This window comes from Petaurus breviceps, unplaced genomic scaffold, assembly GCF_028583685.1.
Source record: "Petaurus breviceps papuanus isolate PSGF00001 unplaced genomic scaffold, PetGlider_PUasm1.0 126, whole genome shotgun sequence".
Classification (NCBI taxonomy): domain Eukaryota; kingdom Metazoa; phylum Chordata; class Mammalia; order Diprotodontia; family Petauridae; genus Petaurus; species Petaurus breviceps.
The window spans coordinates 17922957-17947971 of record NW_027185655.1 but is presented as its reverse complement, the minus strand read 5'-3'; the positions used below and the strand labels follow the sequence as shown (position 1 = coordinate 17947971).

Sequence of the window (25015 nt, the reverse complement as noted above, 5' to 3'; positions counted from 1 at the left end):
TACCCACCACCTCAGGACAACGATTCCACTGAACACCCCCTCCCCTCAACCTCCTCTCTCTTATATCCTGCACCATTCCCCCTCCAACTTCCCAGTAGGGCAAAATGGATCTCCATACCCCAGTGCCTGTATATCTTTTTTCCAGTGCATGTATATATGTGTGTGTGTGTGTGTGTGTAATTTTTTTTAAACACTTGATTTTAAAACTTTGAATTTCAGGTTTTTCCCCTTCTTCCCTCATCACCCTACCTTACTGGAAATACAAGCAATTCAATCATAATAACTTTTAAAAGAATATATACTCGATAGATGCTTGTTTTATCAATTATTTAAAGTATTTCACCTGTCTTATGAAATATTTGGTGAATTAATTACTAAACTACTGACCCTACTGATATTTGGAAAGGATAAATGAACCATTTTTATAACATGATTCAATGACTTTTTTCTAGGTTCCCAGAATTACTTTGAAGTTAACAATCCACTAGAAATAGGAATGGAATTCTGTATAGAAACAAATACAACAAGGGAGGCTGAGACAGCATCAGAAACATTTGAAAGCAAGGTATCATCAGTACTAGTGCTACCGGACAAAATATCCTGTGAGGTAAGCTTAATACATTTGTAACTACCTGATATTCCAATTATTATCAATATTATCAAATTGTAGATTTAGCGACAAAATTTTCATTTTTTGATTTCAACTGTGTTTGATGATTTTATGAGATTACTTCCTGCTGATCTTTGTATTAGAAAGCTAGATTCATGTTATTTAAAATTATTTTCAAATAAAGGACAAACTTGTGAAAAGAAACAACTGAGAGTCATTCATCATTTTCACCATAATCACCATTATCTATTCATCTAGTCAACATTTTTGAGTGCCTACAATGAGAGCACTGATTCACAGTATAGTGCTAGATCTTCTTGGAGGAATACCAGAGAAGTGGAAGAGATGGGCTCTGACTTTCAGAAACTTAAATTTTACTTAAGTAGATAAAATATACTTTTAAGCACTCTGTAATTTATAATAACCAAATAATGAATATTTCTATCATATAATGACTAGCAGACACTGTGGTAGAGGTAGGGTTTTCATTAACCTGGGGAACTGATAAGCATTCCATGAGTTTCCAAATTCCTTTCTGTAATCCACTGTTGATTATTTTTTGCATATGATATTCCATCATTTGCTATGATCCATGTGATAGATTTGATATATGTTATATTCTTTTCTTTGAGTGGTAGCATAGAATTTTGATTACAGGACTGTCCTTGAAGACAAGAAGACGTGAGTTCAAACATCGTCTGTCATATGTGCTGGCTCTGTGACTGGGTAAATCATTTAACCTTGGAGGGTTCCCAAGTCATCCTCTAAGACTGTACATTACAGAGGTAGTGGAGATGAGTACTGGCAGAAGAGTTTCCAAACTGGAGTTCCCTGTACTGAGGAAATCACATGTTTAGGCCTATCCCATTATTTTATCATCCTGTAACACCCCATCAGTTTTGGTACTCCACCTCATCCTACCCTGTCTACCTCTGATCAGAAGGTGAGGCCATGAATCTCAAACCCTCAATTTAAGGAAGAATTTCAGTTCAGACATCTCATTTCTCACCTGGTTATGTTACTATGAGTCATCTCTGACTCCTTCACCATGCCCTCACGTTGAATACCCTGAAATCCCTATCCACCATTCCTCTCCTGCCTTTCAGCAACCTTTTGTGTATTGTCTTCTCCCATTTGATTGCAAGCTCCTTGAGGGCAGGGCCTGTCTTTTTTTTTTTTGCATTTGTATCTCCAGTACTTGGCATAATGCTTGGCACATAGCAATAACTTGATAAATATTTATTGAATGACTAATTTTTATTAAACCAATCTACTTTTAATTATTTCTTTTTAATTTTACACATATAGGTTGATATAGATGGCTTCTGAGATTGCTTCCATGACAAAGATTTTGTGATTTTGATTCCACGGAGGCATGTTTGAATTTAATAAAGGTCCTGGATGATCTTTCAGAATTCTTCCTTTTTGTATGTGTATGTATATACACACACCCACATATTTCGTATATGTATATAATACATGTATACATATATGTTTATATACACATATGTATATGTGTAAATATATATGGTGATGTGGATATTGATAGAGATAGACATGGACATAGATGCAGACATAAATATAGAGATGATAGAGATAGAGATAGAGATAGACATGGACATAGATGCAGACATAAATATAGAGATGATAGAGATAGAGATAGATGCAGATCACCTTATTGTGCATATCATTATTATAAATCCTCTTGGGATGAAGAGAGAAGTGTAAAACATGATCTGAGTGCTCAGGGGACTGTGAATAGACAGAGTCACGTGGCTAAAAGCAAAGTTCATTGCTAAAGACAAGGGGGAAAAGAGGCCAGATAGTCTGGGGTTATTTCATGACTGTTAAAATGGAATCATGTGACATTTCATGTGAATAAGGTATGATTGTGTGAGGAGATCGGGGAAGTGGGGGCAAGAGGGTCAAGGGAGCTTAATTAAGAGAACTGGGGTGTCAATCAACAGAGGATTGAAAAACAAGTGATATGGAAATGTTTGTTGAATTTCTTAAGTTTAGAATAAGATACTGTTGCTTATTTTCAAAATTGTTGAGAGGAAAAATTAATCTGGGGTGACACAGGATCCAATATAGGCTCAACCACTGGGCAAAATTTAATAAAATTAAGCATAATAGAGGTAAATTTAAATTGTTATAATTGAGTTCAAATCACTTTCATAAATACAACATAGGAAGGGAATGGGTGAAAATCAGTCCACCAGAAATAAAAAGAACTAGAAGTTTCAATAATCACAAACTAAGAGTGAATCAGTTGTGTGATTTGGCAGTCACAGGAGCTGATGCCATTGTACACTACATTAAAAGGCATAGCTTATAAGAACCACCATCCTTATGTAGACTCTCATTCCCTTGGGCTTGGACTACTGCAATACCCTGCTGATTCGTCTTCTTGTCAAAAGTCTCTCCCCATTCCAATCCATCTTTCACTCCATGGCCAAAGTATTCTTCCAAAAATACTACTGTGTTCAGTTTGGGGAGTCACATTTTGGGAAGGACATTGGTAAACTGGAGATCATCCAAAGAAGTGCCACCAGGATTGTGAAGTACCTAAATTTCATGCAATATAAAGGATCAGCATAATGAACTGGGAATGTTTAGCTTTAATAGAGGAAGACAGTAGGGACAATATTCCTCTGCTCAAATATTTGACAAATTTGTCCTTCTGGGGCCATGAGCACAGAAATAAAAGCAATGGATAGAAATGGCAAAGGGATACATTTAGACTTATTGTTCAGGAAAATAAGAGCTATATTAAAGTTTCATGGGCTATATCAGGTGATAGCAGTTTCTTCCTACTGGAGATTGTCAAGCAAAGGCTAGATGATTACTTTTTGGCTTTAATGTAGAGGGAATTCTTTTTCAAGCACTAGTTGAACTTTGACATCATTACCAACTGAGATTCTGCCCCTTAATGCAGAAATTATACTTAAGGAAGAGGGATCCAATGATGGAAGTAATATTTTGGGAAGATATTTTGCCAATTAGATCCAGGATATATTTGAGAAAAGAGACATCAAAGACAATAAAAAAGACTAGCTCTGAGTCTAATGCAATAATGGATCATTGATGTCTCATCATAGGATGGAAATAATCCTGTATTTTTAAAGACACAACTGTCCTTGTATTTCTCAATCTGGAAAAGCTTCATGTTCAAACTTGCCTATGAATGATTTGTTTCTCATACAAGGAGAAGGCTATCTAAGTGCAGGTAAACTTAGCATCAGAAGGTTGGTCAGAGATCTCAAGAAACATGGAGAAGTTGAGATTTTCATAAGTGGAAGAGGGATTCACCAATAAAATCAAAGATCTCTCAAAATATCGATGTAAAAGGGAGGCGCTAAAAGCTTAAACTACAATGGTACAGTGGGAATGGAAAATGATAGGACAGATTTGAAAGCAAATGATTGACAAGATTTGGCAACTCATCATTTTGATGAGTACTTAGAAAAAGGAATGAGTCAGATGATTCTAAAATTTCAAACTTAGTTGACAAGGAAATAATGGTATAATTGATAGAAACAGGAATACTAATAGACATTTATATAACAGCTTATATAACACGAGAGCTGGGTGAATCCTCAGTTTTTCATTGTCTCAAAAAATCATTTCAAGCAGCTGGACAGAATCCACACCTTTCACATTCATTACCACTTTGATTATAAGCCACTGAAGTCATCTGCCTACACACATCACAAAAGCGCAAACCTCCCCACCCTTTCTTTCATCCTGGTAGGTATTGAGGAACTGAATATAAGCTTGTTGACCTTGTTTGCTATGCCATATTGAGTCTCTAATACTTCTAAGTTTTCCAGGACTGGGATTAGAGGTTGCACTGACTGCACATTGAACATACCTCTTTCCTCTGCCTCAGAACTATCCACTCTTATAGTAATTTAGTAGTATGTATTACTGAGGTTTTAGACAGTTTCTTCCCAGCATGATGGATGTGTCTTCCTATGTTAAATTTCTTAACTTGGGCTAGTGAAGTCTATGTACTAGGAAGTCAAGATGCCTATTATCATCTTTAGCTGCTATTAGCTATTTTAAAAATAGTGACTACCATAGATGCCAAGCTCATCAAATTTGAAGATGATGCAAAGGAAGAAGACAGAGATAACATACTGAATGACAAATCAAGATGCAAAAAGATCTTGACAGATTAGCACTGGGTTGAGTCTAATAAATGAAATTCATTGGGGATAAATGCAAATCTTAAACTTAGGTTCAAAAAACAAACTTCTCAGGTACAGAATAAAGAAGGCATTGGTTAGACAGTACTTTGAATGGGGAAAAAATGTAAATGCTTCAGTGGATCACAAGCTCAATATGAATGGACAGAAATATCTAGCATCCAAAAATGTTAATGGGATCTTAACTTGAATTGAAGAGCATGGTTCCCAGTAATAAGTAAGGGATTATCTCATTATACTCTGATTTGATAGGACCATATCTGAAATATTTTATTCAATCTGGACACAAAAGTTTAATATAGATGCTGATAAGCTGAAGAGTGTCTTGATGAGGGCAAACAAGGGTGGTGGGAAATGACTGAGCAAATTGTGTCATATAATTGTGATGGAATACTATTGTATGAGAAATGATGAGTAGATGGTTTTAGAAAAACCTGAGAAGACTTATATGAACTTATGAAAAGTGAAGTGAGCAGAACCAGGAGAGCATTATACACAGTTACAGCAATACTGTAAGGATGATTAACTACCTGTAAAAGGCAGCTGCTTTGATCAAGACAATGATCCGAGACAATTCCAAAGTATCGATGAAAAATGCTATCCACCTCCAGAAAGAGAACTGACATCCTCTGAAAACAGATTGTAGAAGACTTTTTTTTGCTTTCTTTATTTTTATGGTTTCATATTATTTGTCTGTGTTTTCTCTTATGACATGGCTAATATGGAATTGTGTTTTGCATGATTTCATATGTATACTGGATAAAGTTGCTTGCCTTATCAAAGAGGCGAAGAGACAGTAGAAAGATAATTTGGAATGCAATTTTTCAAAGTAATATATTTTTTAAAAAACTAATTAGAGTTTCATGAGCTACAAATTTAACTGAAATTGGTGTGTGTTAGTAGGAGAGAACAATTCTCAGGGCCAGGTTCCTCTGAAATATCAATCTGTAAAAAATGAAAATCAGAAGTAGTTAGGGAGATGGGGAAGGAAACTTTCTCCTGTCCCTGAAAGCCAATGAAGGGGTTGCCATTTTGGCTTATTGTAATTAAAACAAAGATACAACTCCTTGAAGGTAGAGGAGAATAAGTTGTTTGCAGAAGAAACAGCCATGGCTCTAAAAAGAACACAGCAAAACAAGAGGGCACTAATGAACCCCCAGGCTGAAGGGAAAAGAGACATCTTGGTTTACCCTGCTCATCAGCACCACTAAAAAGTTATATAAATACATACAAAATAAATGGAAAATAATTTGCAAGGGAGTTAGTGCAATGAGCTTGAGTGGGTAGATGGGGATCATGAAAGGTCTCATGTAGGAGTTAACATTTAAGCAGAACTTTAAAGAGAACTAGGGATCCTTCTCATCAGTATAGGTAAGATTGTTAATTCTAGGCACTGGAGGAAGATAGTATAAAACATGGATATGGGAGTTGGAATGTTTTATTTGAGGAACAAGAAGTAGAATGATTTGGCTAGAATGTAGAATTTGTGAAAGCAAGTTATATGTAAAAAGTCTAAAAGAGAAGGTGTAATATTAATGGGATTTAAAATCTTCCCCATCCTTTTAATGTACCTCTTGTGGAGCCCATTAGGGGAAGCTTGCTTAGGGGAGGCTTGCTTGTAAGAACTCTTTGACATATTTTGCTGATTTCAGATTAGGCACTGAGTTAACAGGATTGTGATGCCCTCTGGCTCTAAAAAAGTTATATATACTCTGAGGTTAGCATTTTGCTTTGGGACTCATTCATTGGAACAGTGTTCTTGTGATTTGACCAGATGATACTCTCGGTAGCCACTAAGGTTTTATCTAGGGTGGTGAACACATGAGTAGCCAGAAAGGGATGAATGTGAAAGATAGTATAGAAATAGACAATATTTGGTAACTGATTAAATATAAATAAGGAAGGTGGTCATGGGTTAGAAAGATTTTGGAGCCAAAAATGACTCAAGTTGTGAACCTGAATGACTGAACACACACAAAAACTGAAAGGACTGTGACAGAGTAAAAGTAAAAGAGAAAGTCACAACATCAAAAAAAGGAGGAAGAAAGAGAGAGACTGGAGAAAGGACCATACTCTTCATTCATGAGAGGCTATAAATGAAAACAAATATAATTTTATGAAATTCCTACATTATTTAAAAAAAACTTTCCTAATAAATGTAATTATTTTACTTCTCAACACTATACTTGCTGATGTATTTTAATTAAAAATGAAGTATAAAAAAGGACAACATAATAAAAGGCAGCTTAATGTAGTGGATAGAGAACTAACTTCAGAGTTGTAGTCTTCTCTGACAGGTACTTTGTGTGTGTGTGTGTACATATGTATGTATACATATATACACATATACGCATATATACACATATTGGACACATCATATGCATTGTGTGTATAATATATGCATACACATATACACAAATACCTGTACCTATGCAACACATGCATGCATATATGTGCATACATATGCAACATAGCCATACATATAATACACTTACAATGTGCATGCACATATACACATACAAATGTATATGGACATATGTATACATACACCTTTATACCATCACCAAAAGTAAAATAACCCCAAATTTTAAAAGTTGAAGATATTATCTATTTGTTCATTTATTTACTTTTATTCTATAAAATGTAAAGGATTTATATAGAATTTTTCCTTATTGTATGTTTGATTACATTTCTTTTCTTTTCTTTTCTTTTGCCTTTTGGAGGGCAATTGCAGTTAAGTAACTTGTCCCAGGTTACATGGCTAGTTTGTGTGTGTGTGTGTGTGTGTGTGTGTGTGTGTGTGTGTGTTAAGTGTCTAAGGCCAGAAACGAACTCGGATCTTCCTGACTCCAGGGCTGGTGCTTTACTCATTGCGCCACCTAGCCGCCCCTTTTATTACTTTTCTTTATTCATTTTTATTTAGCTAATAACCTAAAATGTTGAAAAAATATATGGACACAACTACTTGGTCTACATGATTACCAAGACTTGAGGACAGTTAATGTCTTTAATGATAACTTATTTTTGTGCGGGGCTTCACAGCTTGTTGCATTTTCCTGTAAGTTTATTTCTCTTGATCCCACAGCCCAGAAGAGTATAGATATTACCCACTGTACCCATATTGAAATGTTCCAGATAAGATAACAAAGAGAAATCATTTGAAAGAGCTTTTCTGATCATTGTCAATAATCATTTTAACTAATACTTTCTGTTGCTAATCAGTGTGAAATCTAGTCAACTTTTGATTGGTATACACTTTTTTATTTCCTAGGATCCTGGTGATATATTTATTCTTTTGAAAGATGAAATAATTGGTGACAACGTCGAAATTGAATTTTCTACAGACAGCAAGTGTGTTAGAACCCGACCACCTCTTTGGAGCAAGACAGTGTGGTGTATGAAAGCTTTAGGTAAGAGCAGGGTTTGTTTGTTTTGAGTTGGGGCAGGTATAATGAATAATAAACTTTAACCCTAATTTTCTTTTCAGTCATTTTATTATACTTTCACTTCTCTACATAACCTCAAAATATTCTGCCAGGGGTTTCCTGTGTTTGGTTTTTCCCTGAAGGAGGCTGTTGCTAATATGAATCTGAAAACATGAGGGCTTGTCATTTATGAAAAATTATATTGCACTATTTTGTGCTTCTGTGGTAAAGTGACAACCAACATCTCCAATATATCCCTCTTAATATAGTGTTTTTAATATAGCTCAGCTCCTAAATACTAGGATAAAATTGTTGAATTTATTACAAAATTAGGAAGAGTGGGGTGTTTAAATTTCCTTTAAGATCTGATATAGTCTGCTCTGTTTTTCAGTAGGTATGTTTTAATCATAGTGGGCAACCCTTGTCTCTGGCTATTTCGTGCATTTGAAAACATTGCCCTCTGTAATATACTCCTTATCCCATATTGTATTAGTACAGAGAACCATCATATTTTCTGACTTTGCCTACAGTTAAATAAACCATACCAGCAGTCAAACTCTAAATTTAATGCCTTCTCCCCCCCTAATATTTCGACCAGCACCAAAACTAAAACATTAACTCCTAAATGGTCTATTATATATTTATGCTTATTGGAGTTTGACTTAATGTCAAGTTATCTTAAACATTAAACTATATTTGAAAATTTTGTAATAAATCAATCAATTAAATATCAACACGAAAACTAAAATATTAACTCCTAAATGGTCTATTATAAATTTATGCTTATTGGGTTTTGAGTCTATGAAATGTTATCTTAAACATTAAATTATATTTGAAAATTTTGTAATAAATCTGATCAACTAAATAATCAACCGTGATTCCAGAGGATTTATAAGGAACATTATCCATTTCATGACAGAGTTTTATTTTCTCCCTTCCTTCTTTTTTCCTTTCTTCTTTCTTTCCTTCCTTTCTCCTTTTCATCCATCTTTGCTTCTCCTTTGTTTCTGTTTCCTCCTTCTATCCTTCCTTTCTTCCTTACTAGAAGATAGAAGGAGATGGGAGGGGGAAAAAGCTGAATGCTTGATAATAATGTTTCAAAGGAGAAATTAAAAAGAAAAAAAAAACCACATAGAGAAATTTAAAGTAACAAACATTTTGCAAGATCTCTAGATGTTGATTCTGTTCTGTGTTGTATTATAACATTTACTAACATCTCATGAAATCACTGTAGAAGGTACAGCCTGTTTCAGATAATTTTAAATTATGGAAAGTATTAAAATTTTAAGGTTTGTCAAATATAGGGCAGATTTCTGTTACCGAAGATTAAATTCCAGGGCCAACATTTAGGAAGGAAAAAAGGGAACAAGTATTAAGTGCATACTATATTCAAGGCACTGTTCTATGCACTTTGTAAATATTATTTAATTTTATCTTCACAAAGACCTGGAAAGGTTCTATTATTATCCCCATTTTAGAATTCAAGAATCTTTGGCAAAGAGAGTTTAAGTGAACTCCTAGGGTCATACAGCTAGTAAGTGTGTGGTTATGGAGAGGGAGAGAAAATGAAGAGAAAAGGATGACACCTAGGTTATAAACCTGGGTCCTTAGAGGCTTGTCATGTCCTGATCAGTAATAAAGAAGTTCAGGATTGGGGAGAAGGGAACTTTGGTACAGGTGCATGTGGGGATAATGATTTCAGTTTTCAACTGTTGAGTTTGATGTCTAAGGGACATGCAGCTTGAGATGTTTTGATAGGCAGTTGGAGAGAGGAGTCTGGAATTTAGGAGAGAGAGACAGAGACAGAGAGATAGAGAAAGATTGGGACTATATAATTAAATCTAAGAATATCAGTATATAAATAACAATTGAAACCATGAGAACAGTTTCTGAGGTGCAGGTAAATACATTAGGTGGGACTATCAAGCTAATAGGTTCAAATAAGGTTTCTACATGGGACAAAATACATGTTTTAAGCCTAGAAACCCAACTTTGACACTCACCTTCATGGAGGAAAATAGTGCAGCATTAGAGAGAAAAGAAATAAACAAAAAAGTTTTTCAAACCTCAATTTTATAAAGAGATGCCATTCTCACCTTTTCAAATTTTAGGATTGACACTTTGGGATATCAGGAGGAAAATTATAGCATCTATCACAATCATATTATAGCATCTATCACAATCATATACCACAACTTTTTCAGCCATTCCCCAATCTATGGACATCCCTCCAATTTCCAGTTCTTTGCCATCACAAAGAGAGCTGTTACAAACATTTTAGTACATATAGGTTCTTTTTCCTTTTCCCCAAACATCTTTGAAAATAGACAAAGTAATATTGCTGGGTCAAAGGGTATAGCTGTAGTTTAATAACTCTTTGTGCATAAAGATTGCTCTCCAAAATGGTTGGATAAATTCACAAATCTACCACCAACAAATTAAGTGTCCCAATTTTTCCACATCTCCTCCATTATTTATCACTTCCCACTTCTATCATTTTATCCAATATGGTAAGCATAAAATGATATCTCAAGGTCATTTTAATTTGCATTTCTCTAATGAATAGTGATTTAGAGCATTTTTTTTCATATGCCTATAAATTGTTTTGATTTCTTCATTAGGAAACTATTCACATTCTTTGACCATTTATTAGTTGAGGAATGACTCATATTCTTATAGTTTTGAAAGAGTTCTTTAGATATTTGAAATGAGACCTTTATCTGATAAACTGTCTATAATTTCTCCCCTTTGTGATCTGTTTTCCTTCTGATCTTGATGACATTTGTTTTAATTATACATTTAAAAATTATGTATTCAAAATTATGCATTTTACAACAACTTTGTTCTCTATCTCTTGTTTATTCATAAACTATTTGACTATCCTTGAGTCTGATAAGTAATATGTTCCATGGTCCTCTGAATTTCTTGTAAAATATCTCTTTATATATAGCTCAGATATCCATTTTGATCTTATCTTGGTAAATGGTGTAAGATAATGGTCTATGCCCAGTTTCTGCTCTACTGATTTCCAGTTTTCCCAAGAATTTTTACCAAATAATGAATTCTTATCCCAAAATCTTAAGTCATTAAACTTGTCAAATAAAGGTTATATTTATTTGATGCTGTAAATTGTATGTCTACTCTGTTCCATTGATCTACCTTTCAGTTTCTTAGCCTATACCACATAGTTTTGATAACAATTTCCTTATATTTTAAGATCTTTTATTGCTAAACCTTCCTTTATATTTTTCCATTATTTCATTTCATATTCTTGAGTTTTTGTTTTTCCCTTAGAATATTATTATGTTTTCTAATTCAATAAAAATGGTAACTTAATTGGGATGATATTGAATATGTAAATTGTTTTGGTAAAATCATCATTTTTAATATATTGGCCCTGCCTACCCATGAACAATTATTATTCTCCAATTATTTACATCTAATTTTATTTATATAATTTTTTAAAATAATTTAGTTTCTATAGTTGCTGGGTGTGTTTTGGCAGGTGTGCTCCCAGGTAGTTTATACTATCTAGAGTTATTTTAAATATGGTATTTTTTTTGTTATCTTTTCTTTCAGAGATTTGTTTGTGATGTGTAGGAATGATAATGAGTGATGTCAATTTACTTTATATCCTGCTACATTGTTAAAATGATTAAATTGTTTTTCCACAATGCTTCTCTCTCCTGGGTCTCCTCCTACCTACATGGCTATTCCTTTTTAGTATTTTTTTTCCTATTTTATCATTTATCTCTGCCCACTAAGCATGGCTGTCTCTCAAGTTTCTTTCCTGAGCATTCTTTTATCGCCAGATACTCCTTTGGTGACCTCATCAGTTCTAGTGCATTATATTATCATCTCTATTCACATGATTACTGAATCTATATATTCAGCCCTAATCTTTCTCTTAAGTCCCACCCCAATATCACCAGTTACTTCTGGCTAACTCTTCTTGGATATTTCATTGATATGTCCAGAACAGAACTTACCATCTTTTCCTTTACATTTATCTCTTCTCAAAACTTCTCTATTTCTTTCAGTCCTTAAACCCACATGTGTTTGTAAGCTCTGAGTTATTCTTTACTATGTCTTCTGTTTTCCTGATCAATTTTCATGTCTTACCAATATTACTTTCATGACATCTATTGCATTTGTCCTTTATTCCACTCACAGAGATTATCTCAAGTCAAACCATCATAACTCTTTCCTGATTATGAACATAATTTTCTATTTATTTTCTGTACTTTAAGTCTTTCTGACCTCCTCCACACTGCTTTAAAATAACGATCTTCCTAAAACATAGATCTGATCATGCCAATACCCTATTCAAAGCCTGCAATGGCTCTCTTTTCTCTCAAAGATAAAATACAAAACACACTCCATCCACAGTGTAGGTCCAATCTGCCTTTTCAAATTTCTCTCTCATTATTCTCCATTATACTCAGTATTCTGGATAAACTGCATTACCAACTCATTCCACGTCCTGCCTCCATCCATTTACACAATCATCCCCTATTCCTAGAATGCCCTCTTTCCTTATCTCCCTTCCAGAGTTCTTTTATTGTTAACCTCATGCATTTTCACTTTCTTGAACCTTACCCTAATTCCCCAAGTTGTTAACTCTTTCCCCTACTTCAGATGACTTTGTATTCACTTATTTGTGTATGAGCTATACATGATAGATTACAAACTCCTTGATGATGTGGATTTTTATGGGGCTTTTTTGTCTTTATATTCACAGCAAAATGCTTTGCATATAGTATATATTTTATTACTTTTTGCTGATTTGGAGTGAGTTCATAGACACTGTGAGATATTTTGCCAGGCAAGTCACATTTTATGTGTAAACTATTGAGAGATTCTGTTGATCTTTTTATTTTCAAAAATCAGTTTTATTTAGTTGTAAAAATTCTTTCTGAATTTCATAATTTGGAGGAAGCATACTTAACAAAGAGCAAACTCATGCTATTCTTTGAGGTATGACTCACATTTTTGAAGCCACATAGCTTCATTTCAGGATGAACATACAAAAACCAAGTATCTAAACAGAACGAATCCACATTGGTTCCCATAGAAACCCAAGGCAAAGAGATTAATGTTCACCAGATGGGACTGGGCTGTATAATTGCTTCCCCCCCCCCCCCCCCATGGAGGCAGCTACTCAGACAATGGAAATTCCGAAGAGCTTAAAAACCACTTTTTAATTTTGTGTATTTATGAAAAGAAATGTATCACCTTTTACAGATTAAACAATAAAATGTCCAATTATTTGGGGATTTCTGTGGATTAAATTTTCTATGCCTAATTACTTATCAAGTCATTTCCAGTATGCAAGGAGAGACTGAAAATTGTGGAGATAGAAAACAGTACAGCAACTCTCATGAGAACATTGGGTTATTCTGTACAGTCATGAAGTGTTAAACCTAAAAAGAAACTTAGTGAGCATCTAGTTCAATTCCCTTATTTTACAGCTGAAAAAACTGAGATCCAGAGAATTACAGTGTCTTAGATAGACTGGAAACCATGCCCTCTGACTTCCAAACCACTTTTTCTATGTCTCCTCTATCAGCATGCTTCCCGGGGTGTGTATTAACCTTCTTGAGGATCAAAGATCATAGCATGAAATGTCATCAATTTGGAGTTTAAAAGAATTTTGGGGATCATCTGAAGCATCTCCTCCCCATTTTTTGATGAGGAAACTGAAAAATATAAAGGACAGTGACTTCCTCCCTATTATCATCTGTGTTAGATTTTTCTACTTTCTATGACCATAACAATATCACTGATTTTTATCACTCTAAAGTACAACTGTTTGGCATACTTTGCCTGATTATATAGATCTTGACAGTATGCAGATGCAGCATATTGGTTTTTAAATTTATGATGGTCACTCAACAGATTAAAATATTCTAACATAAAGAAATCATTTCAATAAGGATATTGTTTGTGAAAAACCATTACTAGTGATCATTTTTGAATAATTTTTATGTCAAAGTCTTCACTTTACTCTCAGTGTTACCTCAGACTTTACTAAGACAAGGTCTATCCTGTTGGGATATTTCTGTATACCATGAATGCTAAGAAAATGATGTTTGTTGAAGAACTGAGATGGAAATGAACCAAAAACTTTTTAGGTGCATCCTGCTCCTTTTTTTCTCACAAATGCCATCATGCCTTTAACATCATAGCCCAAACACTCCACTTCTATAAAGAAAACCAGCCTTAGTAACCAATGGAGACACGTTTTGCTTGTCTCTTCAATTTCCCCCAATTTGTCTCATCCATTTATAATGCATTCTCTTTAAACTTTGCAAAATAATATCTCTACCCTTTAAAAGCCCAGTGCCTGATAAAAAGTAGTTTTCTTAATAAATACTTGTCGATCGAATCAATGAAGTTTTCAAAGATTGAATTCTTGCTTCCAAACTTATGGTGGCGGGTTCAACTTAATGTAGCAACATGTGTTTACAAGTCTCAATTATGATAGTTACTTAGTAACAGGAGTAACATCCTTTTATTTTCTTTAAAATACGTGTCAATGGTATCTTTCTTTGCCTGTTCACTACACATTGACTGATTATACTGACTGATTGAAGACCAATTTTCAAAGGAGGAAAAGGGATATTTGCCTTGATCCTCAATGGCACTGTTTCTCTTATAATCAGAACTGAACTTAATTCCTTTAGATCACCAGAGGAATAGTATAAAGGAATCTTTAATGCCTTTGTGAAGAGATACAAGATTAATACTTGGCCACAAAGAGGTTTTTTTTTTAATCAAAAGAGTTTAATCAAAAGCCTAAGACCAACTCAGATGTTTTATTGACTCGCTTGCCTTCCAGACTGGAATCTGGGAGAGAGCAATCTACCTGATTCTAGCAAATCTCTCTTTGCAGACATGTGGATGTATTTTCCACAAAAATTAAGACGTTTTCAAATTCTGCTTAAAATAATGCCACTTGGTATCTTTTCCACTGAAATATCTGCCCGTGATTACACTTTCATGGAGTTATCTAAAGTATTAAGGCAACTTGAACATTACTGGTATGGCCAACATGATGCAGTCATCGTTACACTAATGAGCTTCACACCTGGGTCATTCAGAAGGGTTATATGCTGTTGGTATAGAGTAAATAGTGTTTAGGAGTATGCTTTGAGATACCTCCCCCCACCCCCAAGGCTTTTCATTCTTAGCAACAGGAATGTAAATTTTGAAATTTCATTTGTCACTGATCCTTCCAAAGACAATCTTTAGAAGCTTGCCTATAATTAAGGAAAGTTTATTGCAGTAAATTAACAGCAAATGCACAATTTCTGATGAATGACTGAGCCCCTCCTGAATTCTGATGCATTAGAAATGGTGACTATAGATTATCAGTCCCAAGGGGGGAGGGGGGGTTGATAAGTAGGAGGAAGAATTCTCCTTCTTCATTATTTTTTTCATTTGAAACAACATGTTCCTATGGTTCCTGAGGTTTATAGGAGTTGCAAGTATGGATTTTTCTTTTCAGTGCTTGTGTTGAAGTAAAAGACCCAATTTTAAAATGCTTCTGCTAAGACTACCGTGAAATCTGCATGCATAGGTTGCAAACTTTGCATCTATTCTTCAAGTTACATAAAGATGTGGGATGTAAATCATATTCAGTTCCTCGTTCTTATTTGTATTTTATAAGATTTCCCTGCTGGCTCTGTCAATGTAAATATCTACTGTGATGGAAACATTAAGGCCACAACGGAGATTAAGTATTACACAATAGAAAAGGAAGTTGAATACCCGCTGAAACAGGCTGATTCAGGAGATGTGGCTCAACAGGTAAGATGACCTTCCATAAGGTTACTAATGAAATAAGTAAAAGCATGAACATTAGATAAGAGAATGTGCCTTTCAGTATGGAGACTAAATAGTGATCAAATATGAGTAAGTTGTTAATAAATAAAAAGAGAAAACCTCCGTGGTGTCTGGGTACAAACAAATTAGTTTCCTTAAGTCAAATCTTCTCAAATTGTGCCAATCACAATTCCAAAACACTCATGATGGAAAATGTTCTTCACATACAAAGAACAGATGGAGTCTGAATGTAGATCATAGCATAGTATTTTTCACTTAAAATTATTTTTTGTAGTTTGTTTTTCCTTTTGGTTTGACTAATATGGAAATATATTTTACATGATTGCACATATATAACCCTTATCACACTCTTTATCATCTTATGGAGGAAGAGAGGCCAGGAAGGGAGAAAATTTTGAAATCAAAATTTTATTTGAAGAATGATTGTTAAAAAGTGGGAAAATGTCCATTAAAGATAGAAAAATATTATATTTGGTTTGTTATAAAATCATAATAGAACAAGAAACGGAGGGAATTTAATGTATAGAAAAATAAGAGAAAATGATATTTTAGCCCTAAGAAATGGACTCATCTTTATCTAGGCCAGTGCAACACAAAACAAATTGAAATATCAACCAGTTGATCAAAGAATTAGGATTTGGAAATCAACTAAACAGGACAAGGAAACCTAAAAGGAGATTTTTATTATGTTAATTATTTTAATTACATAACAATATTTTATGTAACTGTATACTTTTATAACTAAATTATTGTATAACTATTTTTATTGTTAGGTGGCTCTTTGTGTGGTAGAAGAAAAAAGTCAATGCAGCTATAAAACTGAAATCAGAAATGTAATAACAATGTTCCTCATATTTTTATAAAGTACTAAACTCAAGGATATATGTTATTAGGAATTTCAGTGGGTGGCAATTATTGTAGAGCAAACTTGGATTTTATTACAAATTACTGTCCTCTGTGCCCACATCCTTTCCCACCTTCATTTTGTAGAATCTCTAGCTCATTTCAAAGTTCAACCTAGCTTCCATTTTCTAAATGAAACCTTTATTAAATCCTTCTCCTTGCTAGCTGTAGCACCCCCATTGCAATAATTAGGTCATTTCTAGGGGCAATGTAATGACCCTCAAAGTCCATGTAACTTTAGCCAGTTTATTTTAGACATGAACTTAGACAATTGCTCCCAGCTCCAAGTGAGGAAAATTCCTAACATTAAGGCAGAGGTTGGGCTTTTGGACTAAATTTGCATTTATATCAGTCTCTAGTGAAACCCTGGACTCTTGCGGTTGAGGCAAAATTCAAGTTACTGGAAATGAATGAGTAATGAAAGAGAAGATTATATTATAGTGACTGGGGAAATACAGGCAACAGGAAAGGAAGTTGGGGGAAGAGCTGACCTTTACTAAAGAGTCCCCTTAGCCTTTTAGTAGGTGGCTACACTGGCAGCATCAGCCCAGGTCCTTTGTTCTGAAATGCTTTTAGAGCTGATGACTTCTTTAATATCTTCATTCTCTACCACAGCCCATTTCTAGTTTATTTTTTCTCCCTTTTCTTATTTCTCTAGGTTACCATTTCCTGGCTGAACTCTGTATGACCCTACTCCCTTCTTTCTGTTTCCAGACCCATAGAATTGCTTTCTGCTTCTGAAATAACAATAATTAGCATTTATTGAAAACTTTAAAATTCTCAAAGTGCTCACAACAAACTTTAAGGTACCTGCTATCATGATCTCTATTTCACAGATGAGAAAATAGTTGGAGATTGATTAAATGATTTGCTCAGGATCACACAGTTAATATGTCTGGTGTAGAATTTGAACTCAGATCTTCCTGACTTCCAGTCCAGCATTCTGTCCACTTGCCTAACCATCTAGTATATTCCACTCAGTATTTCTTCCTTTTATACAGATTCCTTAAGGCTTATCCAAATCTCTCAAGCAATGATTTTGATTGATTCAGGGTCATCCACTAGCTCTGTTACCAAATAGTTGTAATTTACTGATTCAGTCATGAAGGGTTTTTTGAGCTAACAAAGGTAATTACTTTTAATGGGGAATAGTTATTTGTGGAGCCCTAGCCTTATACTTTGATTCTAAATCAATCAATCAATAAGTATTTATTAATACTGAATTCTCGTATCTTCCCTCTGTTAATTATTGATTATCCTGTATATAGTTAGATTGGTATATCTATATCTATCTATCTATCTGCTTGGATGTTGTCTCCTTGAGGGCAGGGACTGTCTTTTGCCTCCTTTTTTAGACCCAGTGCTTGGCAACATGCATGGCATATAGTAAGCACTTCATAAATGTCAATTAATTTAAAAACTAAGCACTGCTAGGCTAGGCATAGAAGTACAAAAAACAAAACAATTTCTACCTAAAATGGATATTCATTCTAATGGGGGAGATAACAAGTACAAAAATATATGCAAGAGAAATATAAATTTAACAATACACATGTGTATATATACATATATAATATATGCATATATACATATACACACACACACAGAAAGAGACAGAGAGATTAAATGAAATGTAGTTTGGGAGACAGGTAACTAATAGCTGGGGGGATCTAGAAAGACTTCATGTAAAAGATGATGCTTTAACAACTTTGGACACTGGAAGTTTCTTTTTGTCCTCAGTGCTAACAGATTAACTGGGGACTCTTTTTTTTTTTAGCAGCAATGTGGTTAAATAAAATAACAAAGGTAAGAAAGTAAGGAAGCTGGAATATCATTTATTCCACTGGGTAGTTTGAGCCCACTTGACATAATATCTATATTGTAACTGCAAAATAAGAACAAAAGCAGTACTATGTGTTTGTAATGCAGACAGTCTCATTTTCTTGTGACAAATTTGCCTTATCTTCTACCCAAGGCATTCCAGTCATAACAAAAACACTTATAACCAAAGGAATAATAAAAAAAAATACTATTGGTATTCTTTTTAAGTGTCAAGGTAGGTTCCAAATTCTCATTGTGATGTTGCTTTTATTCTAGGAGGGTGAAAATAACCCTTGAAGAATGATGATGAAATGTAGGTGATTGCCCCTGAACAATGTAATTATAGTTTGTAAAATATATTTTTTAAGCTCTTCAGTGAAGGGTGGATGAAATGAAGACCTTGCATAATTCTCACGTGTCTGGAAATTGCTCAACTCTGCTAAGGTCTTTAGAGGAGCAGTAGTAGATAGAGTATTGGGCTGGAATCAAGAAGACCTGAGTTCACCTGACTTCCAATACTAGCTGGGTGACCTTGATCAAGTCATTTAATCTCTGCCTCAATTTCTTCAAATTGTAGCCCCTACTTCACAGGGTTGTTGTGAAGATCAAATTATTTATAAAATGCTTAACAAAGTGACTGGCACAGCATAAGCATTTAAGAATGTTTATTCTCTTCCCTTCCTCTTTAGTCACAGCAGTGTGACTAAAAGCCATGGTGCGCATGCATCTCTAGTTTTCTTCCTGATATTATAAAAGATTTGGGCTGTAGAGGGCAAGCTCGTAGATCAATTGAGGCTGCTACAATCAGAGATGAAATCTCTTTTCAGCATGAAGTGTAGCTCTATAGTAGCAGAATTCTTACAACATGGTTGCCGTTTTATTAATCATATCATAATGTAGCAAGGTAAATAAACTTTCTCAATTTAGAGAGATTGTAATTTAAGAATACATTGAGTGTACCAAACTATACCAGTTGGTACAATCCATTTTTTTACCCATAAGACAAAGAAAACAGAGATAAGAAAAAGGAAATCTTTATTTCAAAGTAAAATTATTTTTATGTATGCTTAAAGTAAATTTGTATGGATAGAAGAAATGACAGAAAATTATTTTTGAATGTATCGACATGCTTGTTCTTTCTAGTCTATTAAGGTCCCACTTATTCAACCTAAAAAAGATTTGGAGTTGCTCCAAAGACAATCCCTCCTTTCATTCACTCATGTAGCAAGCATGCATTAAGTCCCTACTATATGCAAAGCAAAGCAACATAAAAAAATGCCCTCAAGGAGCTTACATTCTGTTGGTGATGGAAATTAAAGTCTCCAATAAAGTCAGCTCTTCAGGATCATATATTGTTCAAGAACTAGGCCAAGAGAATGGTATGTATTCTTAATGGCATCTTGCTAGGGGAAGGAAAATGATAGCAACTCAGTTTCTTTGGATAAGGAATCACGTGAATAAAGAGTCCTTTAGGTGATGTGTAACCTCCTCTGAATTCATCCAAACAAATTTCATCTGGATGTATTTCTTCCTTGGAACTACATGGACATTCCCAATGTTTTGTTCTAAACTATATTAGCAGCTTGATTTCTCCTGGACCACGGTCATGCCATGAGGCAAGAAAGGAACCAGTAATGGATTGCCTCATTGTCTGGCTTGTATATTTCCTTCCTTCACATAAGAATTATATAAACCTAACTTATGATTTTCCCTAAAATTCCTCATTCTCTTGTGGAAAGGGGTAGTTTAGAGATGGTACAGAATCTGATACTCATTTAATTACTGTGTTTCTGTGTGTGAATAAAAGGTGCATACCTGTATGTGTGCCCATTTAAATGTGTTAAATTTTACCTTATTGAGTGATTTGGACATTTTAGAAATAGGACATTAAATAGTTCATTTGTCAGAGCACTGAATACACTGAGAAATTATGCAAGGTAGTTACTGTGTGATTTTATTGGTTCAGGGAGTTCCCAATAGGGAAACTTCCTCTAAAAATTAAAAGCATTGGGAATGTAAAACTTTAGAGAATTTTTGTTGTACATTGAAGGAGTGAGCTTCTTTCCCTAGGGTTACATAGTCTGTGTGAGTCAGGAACAAACCTTGAACTGATATCTTTTGGCTCTGAGGACAGCTCTGTGTTTAAATCTTATTACCTTTCAGGACAGGACAGCGTAAGTTACAGAGTAGATGAATAAAGCTAAGCCTATAGCTAAATCTCCCAACTATGGATAATGAAATCCCCCAGCATTTCTCTAGTTGAATTCATATACTATGGCAGATACATTTGGCTTTCCTGTAACTTTCATGATTCTGTCTAGTACTGGAAACTTAAAAAGTTAGTACCAAGAGACTTTCCACAATCAATTAAAAGCTACTGTGTACAGAGCCTCACAACTGTTCTGTGAATTTGTGAGAAGAAATGATAATGAGAAATATGGTTTTGTTGTTGTATTTTTAATGAGGCCCACTAGGCCTTAGAGTACTCTTTTTATACTGGCTCATCTATCTGGGGCTACCTATGATCCTTTAACCCCTAAAAGACAGATGATAAATAGGAACACACTAGTACCATAAAGGTGCAACTTCTGAAACATCTCATTCACATCATCCTTTGAAGGAAGTGGAAGTAAAGAAAGCACAGTCTGGGAAGATAATTAGAATTCTCATCAAGTAACAGAAGCAGAAGTGACTTTTATTTAACTTGGATAATTAGAGCCTTTGAGACTCTAATCCTATTTATAAAGCTATCCTGAGGCAACAGTGACATCTTGGCAAAACAACAACCAGATACAATATAATAAAAATATTAAAGTAAGAAGCTAAAAGCAGATAGCAATTATTGATCAATGCAGGAGCTTGTAGTAACCTGTTTTTTCAAGGAAAAAATGTTTGCTAGAGTTTTGTAATATCAAGACATTTTCCTTAGTCACATTTTTGGTAGTAGTAGTAGAATTTCTAGGTCAAAGGGTATAGGCAGTTTAATAATTTTTTGGGTATAATTCCAAATTGATCTCCAAAATGGTAAGATCAGTTCACAATCCCACCAACAATGAATTAGTATCCCAATTTTTCCACATCCCTTCCAGTATTTGTTGCTCCTTCAAACATTGTAGATAATCTTATAGGTATAAAATGATATCACAAGGTTGTTTTAATTTGTATTTCTTTAACCAATAATGATTTATTTATAATTGTTTTATTTTAATTTTATATTTATTTTATATTTTTATTATATATATAGTATCTATTTATTATTTAATGACTACAAATTGTTTTGAATTCTTCATAGAAAAACTTCCTGTTCATATCCTGTGACCATTTATCAATTGGGGAATGACTCATGATCTTATAGATTTTACGAAGTTCTTTAGATATTTGAGATGAGCCCTTTATCTGAGAAACTATAATTTTCCCCCCAATTTCTTATTTTCTTCTGATTTCAGCTACATGTATTTTATTTGTACAAAACATTTTTAATTTCACTTAATCAAAATTATCCATTTTACATCTAACTTTGATCTCTGTCTCCTTATTTATAAATTGTTTGCCTGTCAAAAATTCTGATAAGTAATATGTTCCATATTCAGATTTTATTTTGCTTTTTGGAGGGCAATTGGGGGTAGGTGACTTGCCCAAGGTCACACAGCTAGTTTTTGTGTTAAGTGTCTAAGACCAGATTTGAACTCAGGTCCTCTTGACTCCAGGGCCATGCTCTATTCACTGTGCCACCTAGCTGCCCCCAGATTTTCTTTATAAGTTTAGTCTTATGTTACATAGAATCACCATTTGAAATATATTTGATGTTTTTGGAAACCAACAATTTCGTCATTTTACATCCTCTCAGTTTTTAAATAAGGTATCTATTTTCGTTCATCTATGGGGTGCGTTCTGTAACTAATAAATATATTTTTCATGTGTCTGTGTGTGGCATTTCCACTGACATTTTGATTAATAGCATATTCTGGTTAACTGAAGTTCCAGATTAGTCCTTCTGTGTAGTGAAATTACTTGGGGCAAGATTATCCCTATATTTTACAGGTAAACCTTTTATTTATTCACTTGGTGAGAGTAAAGATCCATCCAACAATATAACTTGCAATCCTGAACTTGCCATGATAGAAAGTATACTGGATTTGGAGCCAAGTATCTGTGTTCAAAATCCCTTCTTAAATATGCCATGTCCCATGCTAAGTACTTTAAAGATATTGTCCCATTTGATCCTCAGACAACTTTGCAAGGTAGTGGCTATTATTGTCCTTAATTTTTTTTTTGCTTTTATTTATTTATTTTTTAATTTTACAGCTTGGAATTTTTTTACAGTCGAAGAAACTGAATCATATAGAGGTTAACTGGCTTACCCAGGTTCACACAACCAGTAGGTGTCTAGAGGCAGATTGGAACTCATGTCTTCCTGACTCTAGGCCCAACATTCTATCCACTGTGCCACCTAACTGCCTACTTACTACTTCTATCTTGGATATGTCTCCTTCAGCTTTCCACAGCTTAAGGGACATTGATTGCCAAGATGATATGTAGATGAGAGAGAGACAGAGACAGAGACAGAGACAGAGACAGAGACAGAGACAGAGACAGACAGAGAGAGAGAGAGACAGACAGAGACAGAGACAGAGACAGAGAGAGAGAGAGTGAGAGAGACAGAGAGAGATGTTTCTGAGGGCAGAGGACCCCAGCATCATTTACCTGAATGCCATTTAGTCCAGACTCCTCATTTTTAATATGGAGAAACTACAACCCAGATTTATTCATCTTATACAGTGGGACACATCACTTAGTGCTGGAAGGAGCATTGAATGTGCAACCAAAGACTTGAGTTTGAATCTCAGTTATACACTGAAGACTTGTGGTCCTTGGGAAAAGTCCCTTTCTTTCTTTGAGCCCCAGTTTCCTCATCTGTAAAATGAGGAATTTGGAATAAATGATTTCTAATATCTTTAGAGCTTAGTCTTTGCTCTTAGGATGCTCAGTAGCTGAGCAAAAATTCAAACCCAGGTCTTCAGATTCAAAATTCTACCTCTCTTTTGTAATTCAACCTCTTTTTTGGAAGACAAATTATTGGTGTGTCTAATTCTATCTCTTTGAATAGATCAAAATTGGATATAAGGTCAGAGTATATATGTGAAAAGGGGAATCATTATGTGTGTATTATGTATAATATATATTATTTAGATTAAGTTAGGAGAAGAGTACAAAGGAAGAAAGAAAAGAAAGGAAACTTCTTTTAAATTGTTGGTCAGTTATTCTTATGGAAAATTGGATGAGCAAATCCAATACAAATGCATGGTGAAACATCCTGAGCCTTCCTCTGAGCACAAAGTACAACCATGAAAAATGAAGGTTCTTATTGTGTAGGCTTTTCTTCATTGCTCAATGTCCATATATTTCATTCTTGATGTGTTCCACCCACACTGTTCCAGACTTGTTTTTTTCCTTTGAAATAATAATAAGTGATATATCTGCTACATAAAAATGTCTGCTTAAAATTGGGATTCACTTTAAGAACCAAAAGTATGTGTAATTTTGAAAAGTAAAAACAAAATCATCAGTCTTTTAATGTAATATAATCTAAATGATCCCTTGATAATCTTAAACTAAGTATCAGAATACTTAGCAACATACAAAGGGGATCATGGGAATTCTGGCTTATTCACAGTTTGATTGTCCTTGAATGGGATATGAATTTATTGTTTATGGATTATCTTTCCCTTTGTCAAATCTCCACTTAATATTGTTTAACTGCAGTTGGATATTTTCAAGAAAATTTCCCCTACTTTCCCCATCCATTGACCCCAAGGAGAGGTGGATAATTTGGGATTTATTTGATTTTCCTTCAGTTTTGTTATTTGTTTACAAGCTTTGATGAGAAGTGTGGGATGTAAGAAAAGACTAAAACTTTGCCTAAAGGATGTTTTTTTATTATTATTATGCCTGAAAATATATGAAGAGAGAGAAAGACACAGAGAGAAACAAAGATAGAGACAAAGCAAGAGAGAGACAGAAGCAGAGGTTAGATAAATATCTTTTTTTTAAAGCAATTGGGGTTAAGTAACTTGGTGGCCGCCCCAAGATAAATATCTTAAAATAGCTAGCTAGCTTGCCAGTTATTGTGTCTGCTGTCTTTCTATCTTCCTAGGTATGTTGTACATGATATCTTTCTAGATATCTCAGAAAGCTAT

The 25015-nt window shown here is 34.3% G+C and overlaps 1 protein-coding gene across 1 annotated transcript in view; it reads left to right on the top strand.

The window, feature by feature from the left end:
- BANK1 (B cell scaffold protein with ankyrin repeats 1) overlaps nucleotides 1–25015 on the top strand; it is a 378038-nt gene that overhangs the window by 98102 nt on the left and 254921 nt on the right. The window contains exons 3-5 of the mRNA XM_069093955.1: nucleotides 453–607; nucleotides 8093–8231; nucleotides 15919–16058. Of these exons, the coding sequence (XP_068950056.1) occupies nucleotides 453–607; nucleotides 8093–8231; nucleotides 15919–16058 (434 nt within the window). The remainder of the gene's footprint in view (nucleotides 1–452; nucleotides 608–8092; nucleotides 8232–15918; nucleotides 16059–25015) is intronic.